Source organism: Bubalus bubalis, chromosome 1 (assembly GCF_019923935.1).
Source record: "Bubalus bubalis isolate 160015118507 breed Murrah chromosome 1, NDDB_SH_1, whole genome shotgun sequence".
Lineage (NCBI taxonomy): Eukaryota > Metazoa > Chordata > Mammalia > Artiodactyla > Bovidae > Bubalus > Bubalus bubalis.
This window is the reverse complement of record NC_059157.1, coordinates 10,717,914-10,738,697: the sequence shown is the minus strand read 5'-3', so window position 1 is coordinate 10,738,697 and position 20,784 is coordinate 10,717,914. Positions and strand designations below refer to the sequence as shown.

At 38.0% G+C, this 20,784-nt stretch overlaps 1 protein-coding gene across 1 annotated transcript in view; it reads left to right on the top strand.

Moving 5' to 3' along the window:
- The first annotated feature begins 5,041 nt into the window (after positions 1 to 5,041).
- Positions 5,042 to 20,784, top strand: part of ADAM18 (ADAM metallopeptidase domain 18) — a 94,205-nt gene continuing 78,462 nt past the window's right edge. The window contains exons 1-6 of the mRNA XM_025278171.3: positions 5,042 to 5,050; positions 5,137 to 5,192; positions 7,833 to 7,911; positions 11,479 to 11,555; positions 13,036 to 13,213; positions 15,603 to 15,668. Of these exons, the coding sequence (XP_025133956.3) occupies positions 5,042 to 5,050; positions 5,137 to 5,192; positions 7,833 to 7,911; positions 11,479 to 11,555; positions 13,036 to 13,213; positions 15,603 to 15,668 (465 nt within the window). The remainder of the gene's footprint in view (positions 5,051 to 5,136; positions 5,193 to 7,832; positions 7,912 to 11,478; positions 11,556 to 13,035; positions 13,214 to 15,602; positions 15,669 to 20,784) is intronic.

The window sequence follows — 20,784 nt, the reverse complement described above, 5'->3', positions numbered from 1 at the left end:
CTTGCAGTCCAAGGGACTCTCAAGAGTCTTCTCCAACACCACAGTTCAAAAGCATCAATTCTTTGGCACTCAGCTTTCTTCACAGTCCAACTCTCACATCCACACATGACCACTGGAAAAACCATAGCCTTGACTAGATGAACATTTGTTGGCAAAGTAATGTCTCTGTTTTTTAAGATGCTATCTAGGTTGGTCATAACTTTCCTTCCAAGGAGTAAGCATCTTTTAATTTCATGGCTGCAATCACCATCTGCAGTGATTTTGGAGCCCAGAAAAATAAAGTCTGACACTGTTTCCACTGTTTCCCCATCTGTTTGCCATGAAGTGATGGGACGAGATGCCATGATCTTAGTTTTCTGAATGTTGAGCTTTAAGCCAACTTTTTCACTCTCCTCTTTCACTTTCATCAAGAGGCTCTTTAGTTCTTCTTCACTTTCTGCCATAAGGGTGGTGTCATCTGCATATCTGAGGTTATTGATATTTCTCCCCACAATCTTGGTTCCAGCTAGTGCTTCCTCCAGCCCAGCGTTTCTCATGATGTACTCTGCATATAAGTTAAATAAGCAGGGTGACAATATACAGCCTTGATGTACTCCTTTTCCTATTTGGAACCACTCTGTTGTTCCATGTCCAGATATGGACATGGAAGATAACTTATGGTCATCTATATTTCTGTGGTGTCAGTTATAATTTCTTTTTCATTTCTGATTTTATTAATTTAGGCCCTCTTTCTATTTTTAGTCTTACTACAGCCTTGTAATATTGTTTGAAATCACAGAGTGTGATGTCTCTGGCTTTGCTTTTCTTTTTCAATATTGTTATAGCTATTAATGTTCTTTTTTTAAATTTTATTTTATTTTTAAACTTTACATAATTGTATTAGTTTTGCCAAATATCAAAATGAATCCACCACAGGTATACATGTGTTCCCCATCCTGAACCCTCCTCCCTCCTCCCTCCCCATTCCATCCCTTCTGTTTTAGGATTGTTTTCTCTATTTCTGTGAAAAATGACATTGGAATTTTGATAAGGATGCATTGACTCTATAGATCACTTTGAGTGGTATGGAAAAGTATTATTCCCTTCAACTCGTAGACATAGATTATCTGTGTCTACTCTAATTTTATTCATGATTGCTTTTTAGTTTGCAGTGTGTACGTTTTTCACCTCCTTGGTTAAATTTATCTGTAAATATTTTATTCTTTTGTTCTTATTGTAAATGGGATTGGTTTCCTCTTTTTCTTTCTAGTAGTTCATTGTTAAGTATATATAAACAACGCTTATTTTTGTATTTTGGCCTTGTGTCTTAAAACTTTTCTGAATTCATGTATTAATTCTGATAGCTTTTTGGTATCATCTTTAGGGTTTTCCATACATGTGATCATGTCATCTGCAGATACAATGTTACTTATTTCACCCCTTTTGTTTTCTCTGCTTAAGAGAAGCTCCCGTAACTAGGTGATTTCCTAGCCAGTTCCTCCAGTGCATCTGTATAAACTGGGGCAATATGTGTGGACAAATTCCATTGAGGGAGAAGCTGGAGAGTTAGTTTTATAATGATCATTGGAATGAATCAGAGCAAGAAAGCACAGGGAATCCCCTCACATCTGTCCAAGTTCCCAGATGACAGCTCTTTAGGTATCCAGTCAGCTGCCAAGTACAAGTTATTTAGAAACTCAGCCCCCAGGTAGCAGCCTGGGAAGTATGCACTCAAACCCTTTCCACAGAGAACTTGGGACTTTTATGTTTTTTCCTGTCCCGTCTGCCTTGAGCCCAGGAAGATAGTCCTGTGATGTGCTTGCATTTCTGTATAAACACCTTCTCTTAAGAAGACTCTGGGAACCTATAAATGCTGACCCTGTCAGATTTCAGAGTTGGGTTATATGGGATCCAAACCTTCAGGTGGCAGCCTTAAAAGTTGAGGTTGCATTGCCAATATTTTCTAAGTAGAAATGGAATATAGACTTTAAAAATTGTGAATTGCTATATTATATATCTGTAACGTATAATATTATACATTAGTGTGTGTGTGTGTGTGTGTGTGTGTGTGTGTGTGTGTGTGTGTAAGGCACTCAGTCGTGTCTGAGTCTTTGCGACCCCATGGAGTAGCCCACCTGTAGGCTTCTCTGTCCATGGGATTCTCCAGGCAAGAATACTGGAGGGGGTTGCCATTTCCTTCTTCAGGAGATCTTCCCAACCCAGGGATCAAAGGATCAAACTCAGGTCTCCTGCATTGCAGGTGGATTCTTTACTGCTGAGCCACGAGGGACATCAGTATACTTCAATTAAAAAAAAAATTGAGATTCTCATTGTATAGAGAAGCTCCTATTAGGAAGAAACTGGAGGCTTGGTTTTCTTGTTGAATTGAGCAAAGAGTGGGGGAGGGTAGTCAGGGGAAGCGCCCACCAGCCCTTTCAGGCTGGTATCCCTAATAGGGATACCAGGATAATAGCAGTATCCTGGCAGTATCCCTAATAGCACACATGTGTAATCTGATTCGAAGCTGGACCTTCAAGCTGCAACTGAGAATGTGAGTAGTCCAGCCCCTTACAGGAAGAAAGTGAGAGCTGGGTGCTTTGGCCTGCTCCATCTATAATGCACCTGGGAATAACCATGAGATGTGCTCATGGGCACACGAAAAATCTGCTTCTTTGTTTAATGGGAGACTCATGGATGCCAAGTCCCAGTGCCTCTCTGAACTAGGCTACTTGAAAGCCAGTCCCTTGGGTGGCAGCCTTAAAAGTTGTGCTGCTGAGTGGACCTAGAGATTGTCATACTGAGATAAGTAAGTCAGACAGAGAAGAAACATAGTATGACACCCCTTATATGTGGAATCTAAAAAGAAATGATACAAATGAACTTACAAAACAGAAAGAGACTCACAGACTTAGAGATAAGGACAGGGATAAAGATGAGGGGAAGGGATAGTTAGGGAGTTTGGGATGGGCTGTACACACTGCTATATTTAAAATGGAGAACCAACAAGGACCTACTGAATAGCACATGGAACTCTACTTAATGTTCTGTGGCAACCTGGATGGCAGGTGAATTTGGGGGAGAATGGATACATGTATATATAAGGCTGAATCCGTTTGCTGTACACCTGAAACTATCACAACATTGTTAATCGGCTATACCTGCTTTGTTGCTCGTTGCGTCTGACTCTTTGCAACCCCATGGGCTGTAGCCTGCCAGGCTCCTCTGTCCATGGGATTTCCCAGGCAAGAATCCTGGAGTTTATTGCCATTACCTTTTTTAGGGGATCTTCTTGACCCATGGATCAAACCTGGGTCTCCTGCACTGCAGGTGGATTCTTTGCCATCTGAACCACCAGGGAAGCCCTAATTGGCTATACTCCAATATAAAACAAAAAGTTAAAAAAAAAAAGAAGTTGTGCTGCTGGATGCTTGGTCCAAACCTTTTGGTGCTGAGGGAGATACTGAGAATTGGGGCTTCTCTCCTGATTGGAAGGTATTTTGCCAGGGCTGGGTTTTATGGTGTGTGTGTGTTTTCGCCTTTCCTGCCCTTTTGCGTGGTGGATGTTTTCTCAGTCACCCAGTATTGAGGAGCCCCTCTGCTACTTTCTGGATTTCTCTCAGAGGCACATGACCCATGCAAAGCTTATATTTAATATAACTGTGGGAGGAAGATAAGACCAGAGCCTCTTATCCTGTCATCAGACTTATTTCATGTTCCTGGGTATGTTTATTTTTGATTGGATTAACACTGCTAATTTTGTTTGGTTGACTGCTTAACTTTGTGATTTTACTTTAAAATGTATTATGCTTTGTTTTGGCAGGCAGTTAGGTTACTTATGAACCAGATTGAAAATGTCATGCTTGTACTGTCTTTGGTGGGACTTCCTTGGTGGCTCAGTGGTAAAGAATCTGCTTGCAGTGCAGGAGACTTGGGTTTGATACCTGGGTCGGGAAGATACCCTGAAGAAGGAAATAACAAACTGTTCTAGTATTCTTGCCTGGGAAATCCCATGGACAGAGAAGCCTAGCAGGCTACAGTCTATGGGGTCGCAAAGAATGAGACACGACTGAGCGACTAAACCACAATGTCTTTAGGATGAATGTCTCGAGTAACCCTGACTCTAGTTTCTGGGTTTATAGGTTAGTTTCTCCTTAACACTAAAATTTGGCCTTTCTGTGATCTTTACTGAATGGCATGAGTGTGTTCAGTGACATTTTTCTCCTCTGGTTGGTCAGACCTTGAATGTCTCCCAGCACTATATGAGCTGTGGGTTTTAATCCTCAGCTCCCCAGTTCTTTGCCCATGGTGTTGGACAGACCCTAAATTCACAAAGTGGTTCCTACCATCTAGTGTTCAGACCGTTGAAGAAGCTCCACCTCTGAGTATGGGAAAAACCTGTGGCTTCCTTCCAACCAATGGGATATGGCCCAGTAGATGGAGGTACCTCTGAGGATCATATTTTGTTAAAGGACAAAGATTGGATTTCGTGCCTGTATCGTTCTTTTATATAAAACATGTTTTGCTAGACTCTCTCTCACCCTCCGGATGATATTTTAAAAGCAACCTGCCATACTGTGTACTGTGTACTGTGAATATCTCCTGCTCCTGGACCCCTTCCCATCAAGGTGATGAGGACCATTACAGCTTAATCCCTGTAGTCTCACAGCTCATATTGCTGGAGCCCCAGCATTCTTCCCTTGCTTCCTTCTCTCAGGTCTGTCTTTAGCTTATCTGTGAAGCATTGCAAAGCAGCTCTAGTGTTTGAGAGTGTGTATTTATGTATTTATAAACACATTATTGTTTCATTGTATTTGGTGTAGCATGTAAGCCTACAGTCATGCCTCATTCATTTTGGCTAAAGATGAGTATGTTTTTTATAAACATAAACAGTAAGATCTAGTATTAACATGTAGTAAAGTTATATTTCTTCAAAATATAGCTTTCATCTCTTCTTTTCAAAAGCCATTCCCTACATTTATTGCCCTCATCCTGAATTTATTAAAAAATTTTAAATTCTTGCTAGTTAGAACAATAAATTCTGAAGGATATATACTTTTTAAAAATGGATTGGGTGAGTCTTTTTTGACTTTAGTGAAAAATACTTTTTGATTTAATTATTTCTAACTTACTTAATTACCTTTATTTGCTTTATTTTAGGTGACTTATATCATTACCATTGATAACAAATCATACACTCTGCATCTCAGAAAACAGTAAGAAATGATTTTCCCTTAAAGCTTAGAATTTACTTTTTAAAAAATGTTTTTGTACACTATTTAAATTTAAGCATGCAGCAAAATGTAGGCTGTTTAATTAGTTTTTCAGTTTTGGATTCATTAGTTCCTGAATATTAAGTCTACGAGAACTTGGAATTTTTATTTTCCAGCTTGTTATTTTTAAATGAATCTATGCATAAATAAGTAAGCATTTAAATCCATGAACTCAAGAACTGCAAGTTATGTGTCAAGTATATCCAATATGCAATCAAACGTGTGTATATCATGTGGTTATTGGCAGAAAATTGAACTAGTGGTGTATTTTGTGTGGAGGTTTTAATTATATATGTATTTATTTTTAACAACTTTATTTGGTAAATTATGTGTATACACATATAATCATAAAACTCTCAAGTGTATAATTATATAAGTTTAATATAGTATCACAATTTTCAACCATAAATCAGTTTTAAAACATTTCATTCTCCACATTAGACCTGTCATACTATTTCACATTTAATCCCTGTTATCAGCCACTACTCTGGAAAACAAGCAATCTATTTTCTGTCTCAATCTATGTTTTTCAACATTTTATATACTCAAATAGCCTCTTCTTTGCCTACATCTTAAACATCTTAAAACATACATCTTAAAAATATGTATTTTTTTAATTTAATTTTATTTTTAAACTTTACATAATTGTATTAGTTTTGCCAAATATCAAAATGTTTTAACAACTGTATTTTGTCTGCCTGCATTTTTGTGGTTGAGTAAGGCTTGAGAAAATTTTCCTTACTTAATTCATGACGATTCTCATCTAACTCATGGTCATTAAACTCATGTTGGTCTTTAGGATCACTACCATTTCATTAAAAAAATATTATTTGATAAGATCATCAATGATCCTCATGTTTCTAAATGCCAGTTACTTTTTATTCTTCATTTTTCTTGATCAGTCAGTGGCATTTTGTATAGCTGAGTAGCGTCTCCTCCTTATAACAGTTTCTTCATTTGGCTTCCAGGACACAGCAAGTCTCTTGGTTTGTCTCTTATCAGTGTACTCAGTCTTTCTCAGATTTTGTTTTGTTTGTTTTCTGATTCCACCTCATCTCTCTCATCTTAGGAGTATCTTAAACCCCCCCTTTTTTCCCTAGCTATTCTCAATCACTTGGTTCTTTCATCTGCTTCTATGGGTGTATTGATTACTCCCAAACTTATATCTTTATTTGTCTTTAGTGAACGCCACATTTGTGTATTTGACTTCTTATTTGATAACCAAGAGTTTGCTGTAATTTTCATATTTAATGTGCCTAAAATATACTTCTTATCATTTTTCAAAATTTATCTTTTCCTCGGGGATTTAGTAAATGGCATGTCTACTCTTTCAGTTTCTCAGAACAAAAATGTTAGAGTCACTCTTGACGTCTTATGTTTTTCTTCTGTTTTCCTCCACATCCAGTGGATTACTAAATCCCATGTGATCTACCTTCAAAATGCATTCAACAGAAATAAAACCAATATTTTAAAGTAATCATCAGTCAATGAAAAATAAATGATTATTTTTTAAAAATGCATTCAGCAATTGGATCTCCACCACTGCTACAATCCTAGTTCAAGCTACCATCATGTCTTTACTGGATAATAGCCTATCATCCAGCTATTGTAGCCTAGCTGATCTCTTTGTTTGTGCTTATCTGTCCTACAGTAGATTCTCAGCAGGACGTTCAGTCTGATTCTATTAAAATGTTGGTCTGATCCTGCACCTTTCCTGCTCAGAATCTCCCAGTGGTGGCTTCTCATCTCTGGGACACCATCTCTTACTATTGTCTCTTGTCTTGTCTCCGTACTTCACCACAGGTACTTTGCCCTCTAGATGGTCTTCGTAGATACACAACCTATCTCTGCTTCAGGATATTTGCATTTCCTTCCTAGATCTGTGCAGATCCAAGGGCTTGTTTTTCGGGACTTCAGTAATCAAATCACTTAGCCTTTCCTTGCCATCCTGTCTACATTTGCAACCAACCTTCAGGCCTTATTTATTATCACCTAACATGGCTCAGATGGTAAAGCTTCTGTCTACAATGCAGGAGACCTAGGTTCGATCCCTGGGTCGGGAAGATTCCCTGGATAAGGAAATGACAACCCACTCCAGTACTCTTGTCTAGAGAATCCCATGGACGGAGGAGCCTGGTGCAGGCTACTGTCCGTGGTGTCTCAAAGAGACAGACACGACTGAGCGACTTCACTTTTACTTTCACTTTCAACATACTAGCAGTATGTGTCTCTCATTGTGAGGAAGCCCGTGGTTTTGTCTTTTCTATATTGCTGTACCCCAGTGCCTTGAATTGAATCTATCAGATTGTTGGCACTCAGCAAATATTGTTGAATGAAGACATTGTACGCACACACACAAATATCTGATATGGAGGATTCAAAGTCTATTCTGGTGTTAAGAAAGCCCTAACTCTCTGAGATGCCAGGTCAGAGAATTTACACTGTGATGGCATGCTAAAATTACTCTAATTAAAGAATATGCTTATATGAATCCTATATATTTTACTCTTATTTTTATTATTTTAATGTTTATGTTCATAGTAAATTCATGACTCAACCACTTTTAGTTTTTGTTTTCCTTAGCTCATTTGTATCCCAGAACTTTTTGGTTTATACATATAATGAAACTGGATCTTTGCATTCTGAGTCTTCATATTTTAAGGTAAGACCCAGATGCCGTAGACATTCATTACCACACATTTCTTTATTCAAGTGGGCTTACCGTTACCATTGGGATATGCTTGTTCCATGTTGGCAGTTTCATACAAATATTTTATTCCATATTCCATGTATGATAGGGATGAAATCCAGATCCAGAGAACACGTCTGGGCACCTCATTGGTATAAATTAAAGAAATGTGTCAAATACTTTTTTTCCTTGAAAACTACATTTATTTTTTATTTTTTTAAATATAATTTTATTTATTTTAATTGGAGGCTAATTACTTTACAATATTGTATTGGTTTTGCCATACATCAACATGAACCCACCACAGGTGTACACATGTTCCCCATCCTGAACCGGCCTCCCACCTCCCTCCCCATACCATCCCTCTGGGTCATCCCAGTGCACAAGCACCGAGCATCCTGTATCACGCATCTAACCTGGTCTGGCTATTTGTTTCATATATGATATTATACATGTTTCAATGCCGTTCTCCCAAATCATCCCACCCACTCCCTCTCCCACAGAGTCCAAAAGACTGTTCTATACATTTGTGTCTCTTTTGCTGTCTCGCATACAGTGCTATCGTTACCATCTTTCTAAATTCCATATATATGCGTTAGTATACTGTATTGGTGTTTTTCTTTCTGGCTTGCTTCATTCTGCATAATAGGCTCCAGTTTCATCCACCTCATTAGGACTGATTCAAATGTATTCTTTTTAATGGCAAAGTTATGACCAACCTAGATGGCATGTTGAAAAGCAGAGACATTACTTTGCCAACAAAGGTCCGTCTAGTTAAGGCTATGGTTTTTCCAGTGGTCATGTATGGATGTGAGAGTTGGACTGTGAAGAAGGCTGAGCACCAAAGAATTGATGCTTTTGAACTGTGGTGTTGGAGAAGACTCTTCAGAGTCCCTTGGACTGCAAGAAGATCCAACCAGTCCATTCTAAAGGAGATCAGCCCTGGGTGTTCTTTGGAAGGAATAATGCTGAAGCTGAAACTCCAGTATTTGTTCACTTCATGCGAAGAGTTGACGTATTGGAAAAGACTGATGCTGGGAGGGATTGGGGGCAGGAGGAAGAGGGGACAACAGAGGATGAGATGGCTGGATGGCATCACCAACTCAATGAACGTGAGTTTGAGTGAACTCTGGGAGTTGGTGATGGACAGGGAGGCCTGGCGTGCTGCGATTCATGGGGTCGCAAAGAGTCGGACATGACAGAGCGACCGAACTGAACTGAACTGAATACTCCATTGTGTATATGTACCACAGCTTTCTTATCCATTCATCTGCTGATGGACATCTAAGCTGCTTCCATGTCCTGGCTATTATAAACAGTGCTGTGATGAACACTGGGGTACATGTGTCTCTTTCAATTCTGGTTTCCTTGGTGTGTATGCCCAGCAGTGGGATTGCTGGGTCATTAGGCAGTTCTATTTCCAGGTTTTTAAGGAATCTCCACACTGTTCTCCATAGTGGCTGTACTAGTTTGCATTCCCACCAACAGTGTAAGAGGGTTCCCTTTTCTCCACACCCTCTCCAACATTTATTGCTTGTAGACTTTTGGATAGCAGCCATTCTGACTGGCATGAAATGGTACCTCATAGTGGTTTTGATTTGCATTTCTCTGATAATGAGTGATGTTGAGCATCTTTTCATGTGTTTGTTAGCCATCTGTATGTCTTCTTTGGAGAAATGTCTGTTTAGTTCTTTGGCCCATTTTTTGATTGGGTCGTTTATTTTTCTGGAATTGAGCTGCAGGAGTTGCTTATGTATTTTTGAGATTAGTTGTTTGTCAGTTTCTTCGTTTGCTATTATTTTCTCCCATTCTGAAGGCTGTCTTTTCACCTTGCTTAGAGTTTCCTTTGTTGTGCAGAAGCTTTTAATTTTAATTAGGTCCCATTTGTTTATTTTTGCTTATTTCTAATATTTTGGGAGGTGGGTCATAGAGGATCCTGCTGTGATTTATGTCAGAGAGTGTTTTTCCTATGTTCTCCTCTAGCAGTTCTATAGTTTCTGGTCTTACATTTAGATCTTTAATCCATTTTGAGTTTATTTTGGTGTATGGTGTTAGAAAGTGTTCTAGTTTCATTCTATGACAAGTGGTTGACCAGTTTTCCCAGCACCACTTGTTTAAGAGATTGTCTTTTCTCCATTGTATATTCTTGCCTCTTTTGTCAAAGATAAGGTGTCCATAGGTGCATGGGTTTATTTCTGGGCTTTCTATTTTGTTCCATTGATCTATATTTCTGTCTTTGTGCCAGTACCATGCTGTCTTGATGATTGTGGCTTTGCAGTAGAGCCTGAAGTCAGGCAGGTTGATTCCTCCAGTTCCACTCTTCTTTCTCAAGATTGCTTTGGCTATTAGAGGTTTTTTTGTATTTCCATACAAATTGCAAAATTATTGTTCTAGCTCTTGTTGTTGGTAGCTTGATAGGGATTGCATTGAATCTATAGATTGCTTTGGGTAGTATACTCATTTTCACTATATTGATTCTTCCGATCCATGAACATGGTGTATTTTTCCATCTATTAGTGTCCTCTTTGATTTCTTTAACCAGTGTTTTATAGTTTTCTATATATAGGTATTATTCCTAAGTATTTTATTCTTTTCATTGCAATGGTGAATGGAATTGTTTCCTTAATTTCTCTATTTTCTCATTATTAGTGTATAGGAATGCAAGGGATTTCTGTGCTGATTTTATATCCTGCAACTTTACTATATTCATTGATTAGCTCTAGTAATTTTCTGGTGAAGTCTTTAGGGTTTTCTATGTAGAGGATCATGTCATCTGCAAACAGTGAGAGTTTTACTTCTTTTCCAAATTGGAATCCTTTTATTTCTTTTTCTGCTCTGATTGCTGTGGCCAAAACTTCCAAAACTGTGTTGAATAGTAGTAGTGAAAGTGAACACCCTTGTCTTGTTCTTGACTTTAGGGGAAATGCTTTCTGTTTTTTGCCATTGAGAATATTGTTTGCTGTGGGTTTGTCATATATAGCTTTTATTATGTTGAGGTATGTTCCTTCTATTCCTGCTTTCTAGAGAGATTTTATCATAAATAGATGCTGAATTTTGTCAAAGGCTTTCTCTGCATCTATTGAGATAATCATATGGCTTTTATTTTTCAATTTGTTAATGTGGTGTATTACATTGACTGATTTGTGGATATTGAAGAATCCTTGCATCCCTGGGATAAAGGCCAGTTGGTCATGATGTATGATCTTTTTAATGTGTTGTTGGATTCTGATTGCTAGAATTTTGTTAAGGATTTTTGCATCTATGTTCATCAGTGATATTGGCCTGTAGTTTTCTTTTTTTGTGGCATCTTTGTCAGGTTTTGGTATTAGGGTGATGGTGGGCTTATAGAATGAGTTTGGAAGGTTACCTTCCCCTGCAATTTTCTGGAAGAGTTTGAGTTGACCACCACTTTTAATAAATCTTTATGATACAGAAACTTATTACTTTCAACTGTTTTAATGTTTTGAATATTTATAACATTTGCCAATACATTTTATGCATGAATAATTTATTTATTGGCCTCACTGTACTGTTTTTCAGATGCATTGTCATTATCAAGGATACATTGCAGGTTTCCCAAGTTCAGTCGTGACACTCAGCATCTGTTCTGGACTCAGGTAACAGAATCTTGGGGCTTCCCCATAACTCAGTGGGTAAAGAGTCTGCCTGTGATGCAAGAGACACAGAAGAGGTGGGTTCGATCCCTAGGTCGGGAATATCCCCTGGAAGAGGGCATGGCAACCCACTCCAGTATCCTTGCTGGAAAAAATCCCATGGACAGAGGAGTCTGGCGGGCTACTGCCCATCCCTGGTGGCTAAAAAAGTAAAGAATCTGCCTGCAGGGCAGGAGACCCATGTTCAGTCCCTGGGTTGGGAAGATTCCCTGGAGAAAGGAATGGTAACCCACTCTAGTATTCTTGCCTGGAGAATTCCGTGGACAAAGGAGTCTGGTGAGCTACAATCCATGGGGTCCCAAAGAGTCAGACATGACTGAGAGAGTAACACATAACAGAATCTTTGAGGTTATTTATACATGAAAAATTAGGATATACTTTAAAATAAAATTTAGTGGCTGCAAAACACAAATCTGGGATATTTAAGGAGGATTCCAGTTGGAACGTTTTCTTCATGATGGCCTTAGTTTTTAATATTAATAAATGGGCCTTTGCAGTAACCATTGAAGTGAAATCACTCAAGGGAATCCTAACTGAAGATATGTTCAAGATATTGAGGAGAAAGAGACAGATGCGTTAAAAAAAAAAAAAATTCAAACACACCCACCCCCTAAATCCTTTAGAATATCTCCCTGGATCTCCCTGGATGTTATTGTTGTATTTTGTATCAGCTATCTGGAATAGTTATGGAAAATTACATTAAGTAGTTACTTAACTAAGCGCAAGTTGTATATTCTCAGTGTAGGTGTGCTTTGTATCAGATGTAAGACGACTAGCTGAGAAGGTACCTCAGAGGTAAAAGGGCAGGGGTGATAATTTTCATAATTGAAGTGGCAGGAAGAAGGCGGTGAGTTTATCAGATGAAGATACAGGCCCAGAGCAGAGCAAAAAGATTCTTCCCACCTTCCTTTTGCTTTTCATTGCCTGATGTCCAGAATTTGTTGACTCAGAAACTTGACATTTTCTAAATGTGGTTTTCCTACATATCAGCCTTTTTAGACCTCCACTGTATATATTCACTGTCCCTCTGTAAGAACAGGAACTTTTTATTCTTGGAATTCTCAACAAATGCCTTGGTTTCCAGCAAATCAGTTCAATTCAGTCGCTCAGTCATGTCCGACTCTTTGCAACCCCATGCATGGCCTTAATACACCTTGAATGAATGTGACTGCATATGGAAAAAACAAAATACTTCTCAGTATATTTAGTTCTTTAATACATGAGAAAAACTGAGGCAGATGTGGTTACTCAGTTACTAGTGGTAGCTGAAAAAAAAGTAGGAAAAGAGAGTGACTTTAAAACATGTTCCTCACTATGGTTGCTCATTTCTTATGGCATTTTGAATTATAAATCCGATGGAATCATTTGCAGGATGATGGGATTATTGGCAGGATTTTTATGTCATTGTTTTCTAAATATTCAGGGGATTCCTTCAGTTTGAAAATATCAGCTATGGCATTGAGCCTTTGGAATTTTCAGCAAGATTTGAGCACATAATTTATCAAATGAAAAATGACCATCCAGATAAACCAATGTTTGCAGAAAATTACAGCAATATTTGGCAGAAAGATCAGTCCTATACAATCCATTTAAGCTCACAGGTAACTGAGACAATTCTGATGTCATGACACACTATAAAATTACTTTTGTAGAATTGTGTTAGTCAGGAAAAGGAAGTATTTAGCTGCTGAGTAGCAATATAACATTTGGTATCTGTTTTCTACATGGGTATATAAAACATCCATATTCCATCTAAAATACATGGAAATATGCAATAATGTATCCCAAGCTTATTGTTGTATGTTGTCTTATGTAATATTTCTTGTTTTTAATTTTTATTCAAGCAAAAGTGCTTATTATTGAATAAAATTAGGAATATAGAAACACTAGTTACCACTGCCCTGGTAACATTGCTTTTAATATTTTGATATATAGGTTTACATACTACTGGGACATGTCTTTCTAAAATACTGTATCATTTCTATATTATTAAACTTTTAATTTGTAGGCTGAATATAGAATTCTTAGTTGACAGGTGTTTTTCTTTCATCACTTTGGATATTTCAGTTCACTATCTTTTGGACTCCATTTTCTCTGATGAAGAATCAGATGTTAGTCATCTTATTGAGGATTCCTTGTGCACAATGTGGCCCTTCTTTGTTGATTCTTTCAAGAGTCTCTGTTTTTGCCTTATGACAGTTTTCTTATGTGTGTCTTTGATTGGATCCCTTTGAGTTTATCCTACTTGAAGTTCATTAAGCTTCTTGGATGTTTAATTTTTTCATGAGATTTAGTAACATTTTGGCCATTAGTTCTTTGAAGCTCCTTTTTGCCCTTTTATCTATCTCCTCCCTATTACCTCCATTGTATACATGTTGGTGTGCTTGAAAATGCCCCATAGGAAAAGAGCAGGTTCTGTTCATTTTTTTCCATTCTGATATCTTTCTCTTCCTCAGACTGTATAATCTCAATTGACTTTAAAGAGGTACAAGAAGGGAAATCTTCATGGTGACAAAATAGTTTTGTATCTTGATTGGAGTTGTGGTTATATAAACATACACATGACAAAATGATGTAGAGCTATACACATACACATTGTACCAGGTGAATACCCCAGTTTTGAAAATGTACTGTAATTCTGTAGGATGTAACCACCAGGGAGAATTACAAGAGACCTGTGATCTATTTTGGCAATATTCTATGATTCAATACTTATTTTTAAAAAACTGAACAAAACATTTTAAAGAAGAGAATAAAAGTAACCCATTAAAATGAATGGATTTTGAAGTTCAATTACTGAAAATGACATGTGACATTATGATGAATGGTACTATAAGTTCATTTTAAAACACAGGTATTAAAGATACAGCTTTATTATTTTGAAAATAAGAATATAAATTTGAAATGGCAAATGGGGAAAAAAACACTGTTATTAAAATATGAAATCTGCTGTGTAGAAACATATGGAAAATTGGTTATGGTGTGTACATAATTTGTAATTATATTCAACCAGGCTGCAATTTGGAATCCATGGTTGTCAACAGTGGCTTATATTTTTATACAAGCACAGTAAGAGCAACCAAAATACAAAATATTTTTTAAGTTAATTTTGAACACCAAGAAAAGAAATCAGCATCTCAGTATATACACATTTAAGATGCATGCATAGTTTACTTCCCTGTGAAAATGTAAGCCTAGGCTCTACCAGTTGAATCCAGTTTCTTTGTTTGCTTGTTTATTTATAGTAAGCTATGCTATTTTGTGGGGCTTCCCTGCTGGCTCAGTGGTAAAGACTTCACCTGTCAATGCAGGAGACACGAGTTCGATCCCTGTGTCAGGGAGATCCCCTGGAGAAGGAAACGGCAACCCACTCCAGTATTCTTGCCTGGAGAATTCCATGGACAGAGAAGACTGGTGGGCTGTAGTCCACGGAGTCACAGAGTCAGACATGACTTAGTGACTAAATAACAGTAACAAAAAAAGCTGTTTTATGACAGATGCCATCTTTGTTCCCTCCTTACACTTAGATTTAATTACCAGTGTACTTGGGTCAAGGAAGAAATTGTAGGTCCTTTAAGATATCCATGTTTGAAATGGTATTTCAGCATGTTAGATATACAGCTCCTGTAAAAATCACCATTAGAGTACTAAATGATGTAATAAATTGATGATTTATAGCTGACTAACTTGACACAATCAAGGATTATTACATTGTATCAAATGGGACACAGAGCCTATGCTCTGGAGCTATGGAGTTATTCACTTTCTCTTATTCAGTATTAATAGTGAATACCTAGACTTCTACCTTACTCTAGCAGGCTCACTGGGATTCCTTTAAACTTGGAATTTGTTTTCAAGTTAATTTTCTGATTTGCAGTTAATTTTTATAGTTAAGACCTCATGAGGGTTTTATGAGGTCACTTGCCTCCTTTACATGTCACTGTTTAATAAATTCAAAACATATTAACATTTGATTAATTCTCTTTTCAGGAAAAAACTTTTTCAGAACTATTGCCCCAATATCTAGAAATGCACATTATAGTCGAAAAAGCTTTGGTAAGTCAAACTTTCCCCTCCTTCCGTTGCTCTCTCTCTTCTTTCCCATTTTTACTTTCCTTTCTTAAAGTTTAATTTTTTTATTGCTATCACCTAGAGAACATCAGCCAAAATGTTTAATCATTTCTGAATATTAAATTTATGAAATCAATTTATGGAAATTTATTATATTGTTAGCTCTCTTGCAGGTTTCAAAATTAATATTTCTTTTTTTAAATTTTATTTTATTTTTAAACTTTACATAATTGTATTAGTTTTGCCAAATATCAAAATGAATCTGCCACAGGTATACATGTTCTAATGATCATGGAAAGGTAGCTACACTTTTTTTTGCTAAATGTTTATAGAAAAATTAAAACATGGAACTGCCAATTTGGAGCAATTTATCTTTCAGAGTCCAGACATTTTTTATTTTATTTTTAATTAATTCATTTTTTATTGAAATATAATTGATTTACAATGTTGTGCCAGTATCTGCTGTACAGTAAAGTGAATCAGTTAATACATATAAACATTCCTTTTTAGTATTCTTTCCATCATGGTTTATCACAGGGCATTGAATACAGCTCCCTGTGCTATAAAGTGGGACCTTGTGCTTTATTTGCCTTCTCTCTTTAAGCATTATGAAAAACTTCCTTAAAGACATAATGTATGTAATTTTCTGATGATTTCCAAGTAAAAAGATTTAATTTTAGGTGTGACTTGGATATAGTTAAGAGGCTTCCCCCATGGCTCACTGGTAAAGAATCCGCCTGCAATGTAGGAGACGTGGATTGGATCCTTGAGTCAGGAAGATCCCCTGGAGAAGGAAATAGCAGCCCACTCCAGTATTCTTGGCTGGAAAATCCCATGGACAGAGGAGCCTGGAGGGCAACAGTCCATAGGGCCACAGAAGATTCAGACAGGACTGAGTGACTAAACAACAACAAATGTATGTAATTAGGATCCCAAAATAGCCCCAAACTAGCCTCAGTTCACTTCAGTTCAGTTCAGTTGCTCAGTCGTGTCTGACTCTTTGCGACCCCATGAATCACAGCACGCCAGGCCTCCCTGTCCATCACCAACTCCCGGAGTTCACTCAAACTCACGTCCATCGAGTCAGTGATGCCATCCAGCCATCTCATCCTCTGTCGTCCTCCTCTCCTCCTGCCCCCAATCCCTCCCAGCATCAGAGTCTTTTCCAATGAGTCAACTCTTTGCATGAGGTGGCCAAAGTACTGGAGTTTCAGCTTTAGCATCATTCCTTCCAAAGAAATCCTAGGACTGATCTCTTTCCGAATGGACTGGTTGGATCTCCTTGCAGTCCAAAGGACTCTCAAGAGTCTTCTCCAACACCACAGTTCAAAAGCATCAATTCTTTGGCACTCAGCTTTCTTCACAGTCCAACTCTCACATCCATACATGACCACAGGAAAAACCATAGCCTTGACTAGACGGACCTTTGTTGGCAAAGTAATGTCTCTGCTTTTGAATATGCTATCTAGGTTAGTCATAACTTTTCTTCCAAGGAGTAAGGGTCTTTTAATTTCTTGGCTGCAGTCACCATCAGCAGTGATTTTGGAGCCCCCCAAAATAAAGTCTGACACTGTTTCCACCATTTCCCCATCTATTTCCCATGAAGTGATGGGACCAGATGCCATGATCTTCATTTTCTGAATGTTGAGTTTTAAGCCAACTTTTTCACGCTCCTCTTTCACCTTCATCAGGAGGCTTTTTAGTTCCTCTTCACTTTCTGCCATAAGGGTGGTGTTATCTGCATATCTGAGGCTATTGATATTTCTCCCAGCAATCTTAATTCCAGCTTGTGTTTCTTCCAGCCCAGCATTTCTCATGACACACTCTGCATATAAGTTAAATAAGCAGGGTGACAATATACAGCCTTGACGTACTCCTCTTCCTATTTGGAACCAGTCTGTTGTTCCATGTCCAGTTCTAACTGTTGCTTCCTGACCTGCATACAAATTTCTCAAGAGGCAGGTCAGATGGTCTGGTATTCCCATCTCTTTCAGAATTTTCCACAGTTTATTGTGATCCACATAGTCAAAGGATTTGGCATAGTCAATAAAGCAGAAATAGATGTTTTTCTGGAACTCTCTTGCTTTTTCAATGATCCAGCGGATGTTGGCAATTTGGTCTCTGGTTCATCTGCCTTTCCTAAAACCAGCTTGAACATCTGGACTAGCCTAGGATGCACAGTACTATCTACCTGCCCTCTCATCCCCAGATCAGGCTGGGGTCTCTGACCACACTTCCTAACTGCCTTGCCCTCTCCTTAACCTGCTGTACCCTCTCCAGTCACACTGTTTTCTTTGAACTGTGATAGATATTTGCCAGCTGACCAATTGACTTAATATTTTTTTCCAATTTTTTGAGGGATTATTGATAAATATGATTGTATATGGCTAAATTGTACAATGTGAAGATTTGATGACCATGTACATTGCGGATTGTTTACCAAGACCAAGATAGTTAACACATTCACTGCCTCACAGCATTAACATTATGTTCTGTGTATGTGTGTGTGTGTGTGTGGTAAGAACACTTAAGAGAACTCATCAGCTTTCAAGTGTACAATACCATATCATTAACTATAGTCACTGTACTGCACATTAGATACTCAGAACCTATAACTGAAAAGTTTGTACCCTTTGACCTACATTTCTCCATTACTTCCTCTGGCAACCAAAATTCTATTCTTTGTTTCTATGAAATTTGACTTTTTTTTGTTTGTTTGTTTTTGTTTGTTTGTTTTAGATTCTACATGTTAGTGATGCCATGACACAACACAGTTTCTGTCTTTCTTGGGTTGGCTTATTTCACTTAGCACAATGCCCTCCAGATTTATCACGTTGTTGCAAATGAGAGAATTTCCTCCTTTTTGTGACTGAATACTATGCCATTGTACATGTACTGTACTAAGTCACTTTAGTTGTGTCCAACTCTTTGCAACACTATGGATTTTAGCCCACCAGGTTCCTCTGTCCATAGGATTCTCCAGGTAAGAACACTGGAGTGGGTTGCCAGGCCCTCCTCCTATGTGCATATATACCACTTTTTTCTGTTCTTTCATCTTTTGACGACACTTAAAGTTGTTTTCACATTTCAAACATGAGAATACAGATATTTCTATGAGATACTGATTTCACTTTCTTAGGCTCTATACTGAGAAGTGATTGTCATTCATATGGCAGTTCTTTTTTTTAATTTTTAAGGAACTGTTAAATTGTTTTTCCGGAGAAGGCAATGGCACTCCACTCCAGCACTCTTGCCTGTAAAATCCCATGAACGGAGGAGCCTGGTGGGCCACAGTCCATGGGGTCACTAAGAGTTGGACACGACTGAGCGACTTCACTTTCACTTTTCACTTTCATGCATTGGAGAAGGAAATGGCAACCCACTCCAGTGTTCTTGCCTGGAGAATCCCAGGGACGAGGGAGCCTGGTGGGCTGCCATCTATGGGGTTGCACAGAGTCAGACACGACTGAAGTGACTTAGCAACATATTGTTTTCCATAATGCTGTACCAATTTACAATCCCACAGAGTACAAGGGTTTCCTTTTCTCAACGTGCTCACCAGCATTTGTCAGTTCAGTTCAGTCACTCAGTCGTGTCTGACTCTGCAACCCCGTGGACTCCAGCGCACCAGGCTTACCTGTCCATCACCAACTCCGAAAGCCTGCTCAAACTCATGTCCATTGAGTTGGTGATGCCATCCAATCATCTCATCCTCTGTCACCCCCTTCTCCTCCTGCCTTCAATCTTTCCCAGCATCAGGGTCTTTTCCAATGAGTCAGTTCATCACAGCAGGTGGCCAAAATGCTGGAGCTTCAGCTTCAGTATCAGTCCTTCCAATGCATATTCAGGACTGATTTCCTTTAGGATTGACTGGTTGGATCTCTTTGCAGTCCAAGGGACTCTCAAGAGTCTTCTCTAACACCACAGTTCAAAAGCATCAATTCTTCAGTGTTCAGCGTTCTTTACAGTCCAACTCTCACATCCATATATGACTACTGGAAAAACCATAGCTTTGACTAGACGGACCTTTGTTGGCAAAGTAATGTCAGCTTTTTAATATGCAGACTAGGTTGGTCATAAGTTTTCTTCCAAGGAGCAAGCATCTTTTAATTTCATGGCTGCAGTCACCATCTGCAATGATTTTGGAAAGAAAATAAAGTCTGTCACTGTTTCCATTGTTTCCTTGTCTATATGCCATGAAGTGATGGGACTGGTTAGTTTTTTGAATGTTGAGTTTTAAGCCAACTTTTCCACACTCCTCTTTTACTTTCATCAAGAGGCTCTTTAGTTCCTCTTCGCTTTCTGCCATGAAAGTGGTATCATCTGCATATCTGAGGCTATTGATATTTCTCCTGGAAATCTTGATTCCATCTTGTGCTTCATCCAGCCCAGCATTTCACATGATGTACTCTGCATTTAAGTTAAATAAGCAGGGTGACAATATACAGCCTTGATGTACTCCTTTCCCAATTTGGAAAAAGTCTGTTGTTCCATGTCTGGTTCCAATTTTTGCTTCTTGACCTGCATACAGATTTCTTAGGCATATGTAAGCTGTTTTTTTTTTTTTTCTTTTGTTTTGTTGTTTTGATGATAGCCATCTGACCAATGTGAGGTGAAATCTCACTCTGGATTTTGTTTTCGCTTCCCTGATGGTTAGTAATGTTAAATACCTTTTGTGTACCTGTTGGTCACTTGCATTTCTTTTTTGGAAAAATATCCATTTGGTAAACATAATATCTTTTGCATATCTAGATAAGAGTGAAATCATTATGTCATTAGGTTAGTGTAAATTACTCTTAGGGGATATTGATAATTTTCAAAAGTGACTGTAGCAGTTTGCTCTTCCATCTTCTCACAAGTGATTAGTATTGATAGTGTTTTCAACTTTAAATGGCGTATTTTATTCAATAAGAAAATATTGAATCACCATGGTGTACACCTGAAACTAATATAATATTGTAAATTGACTACAGTTTTTTTTTACATTTTTTTTAAAATTTTATTTTATTTTTAAACTTTACAAAATTGTATTAGTTTTGCCAAATATCAAAATGAACCCGCCACAGGTATACATGTGTTCCCCATCCTGAACCCTCCTCCT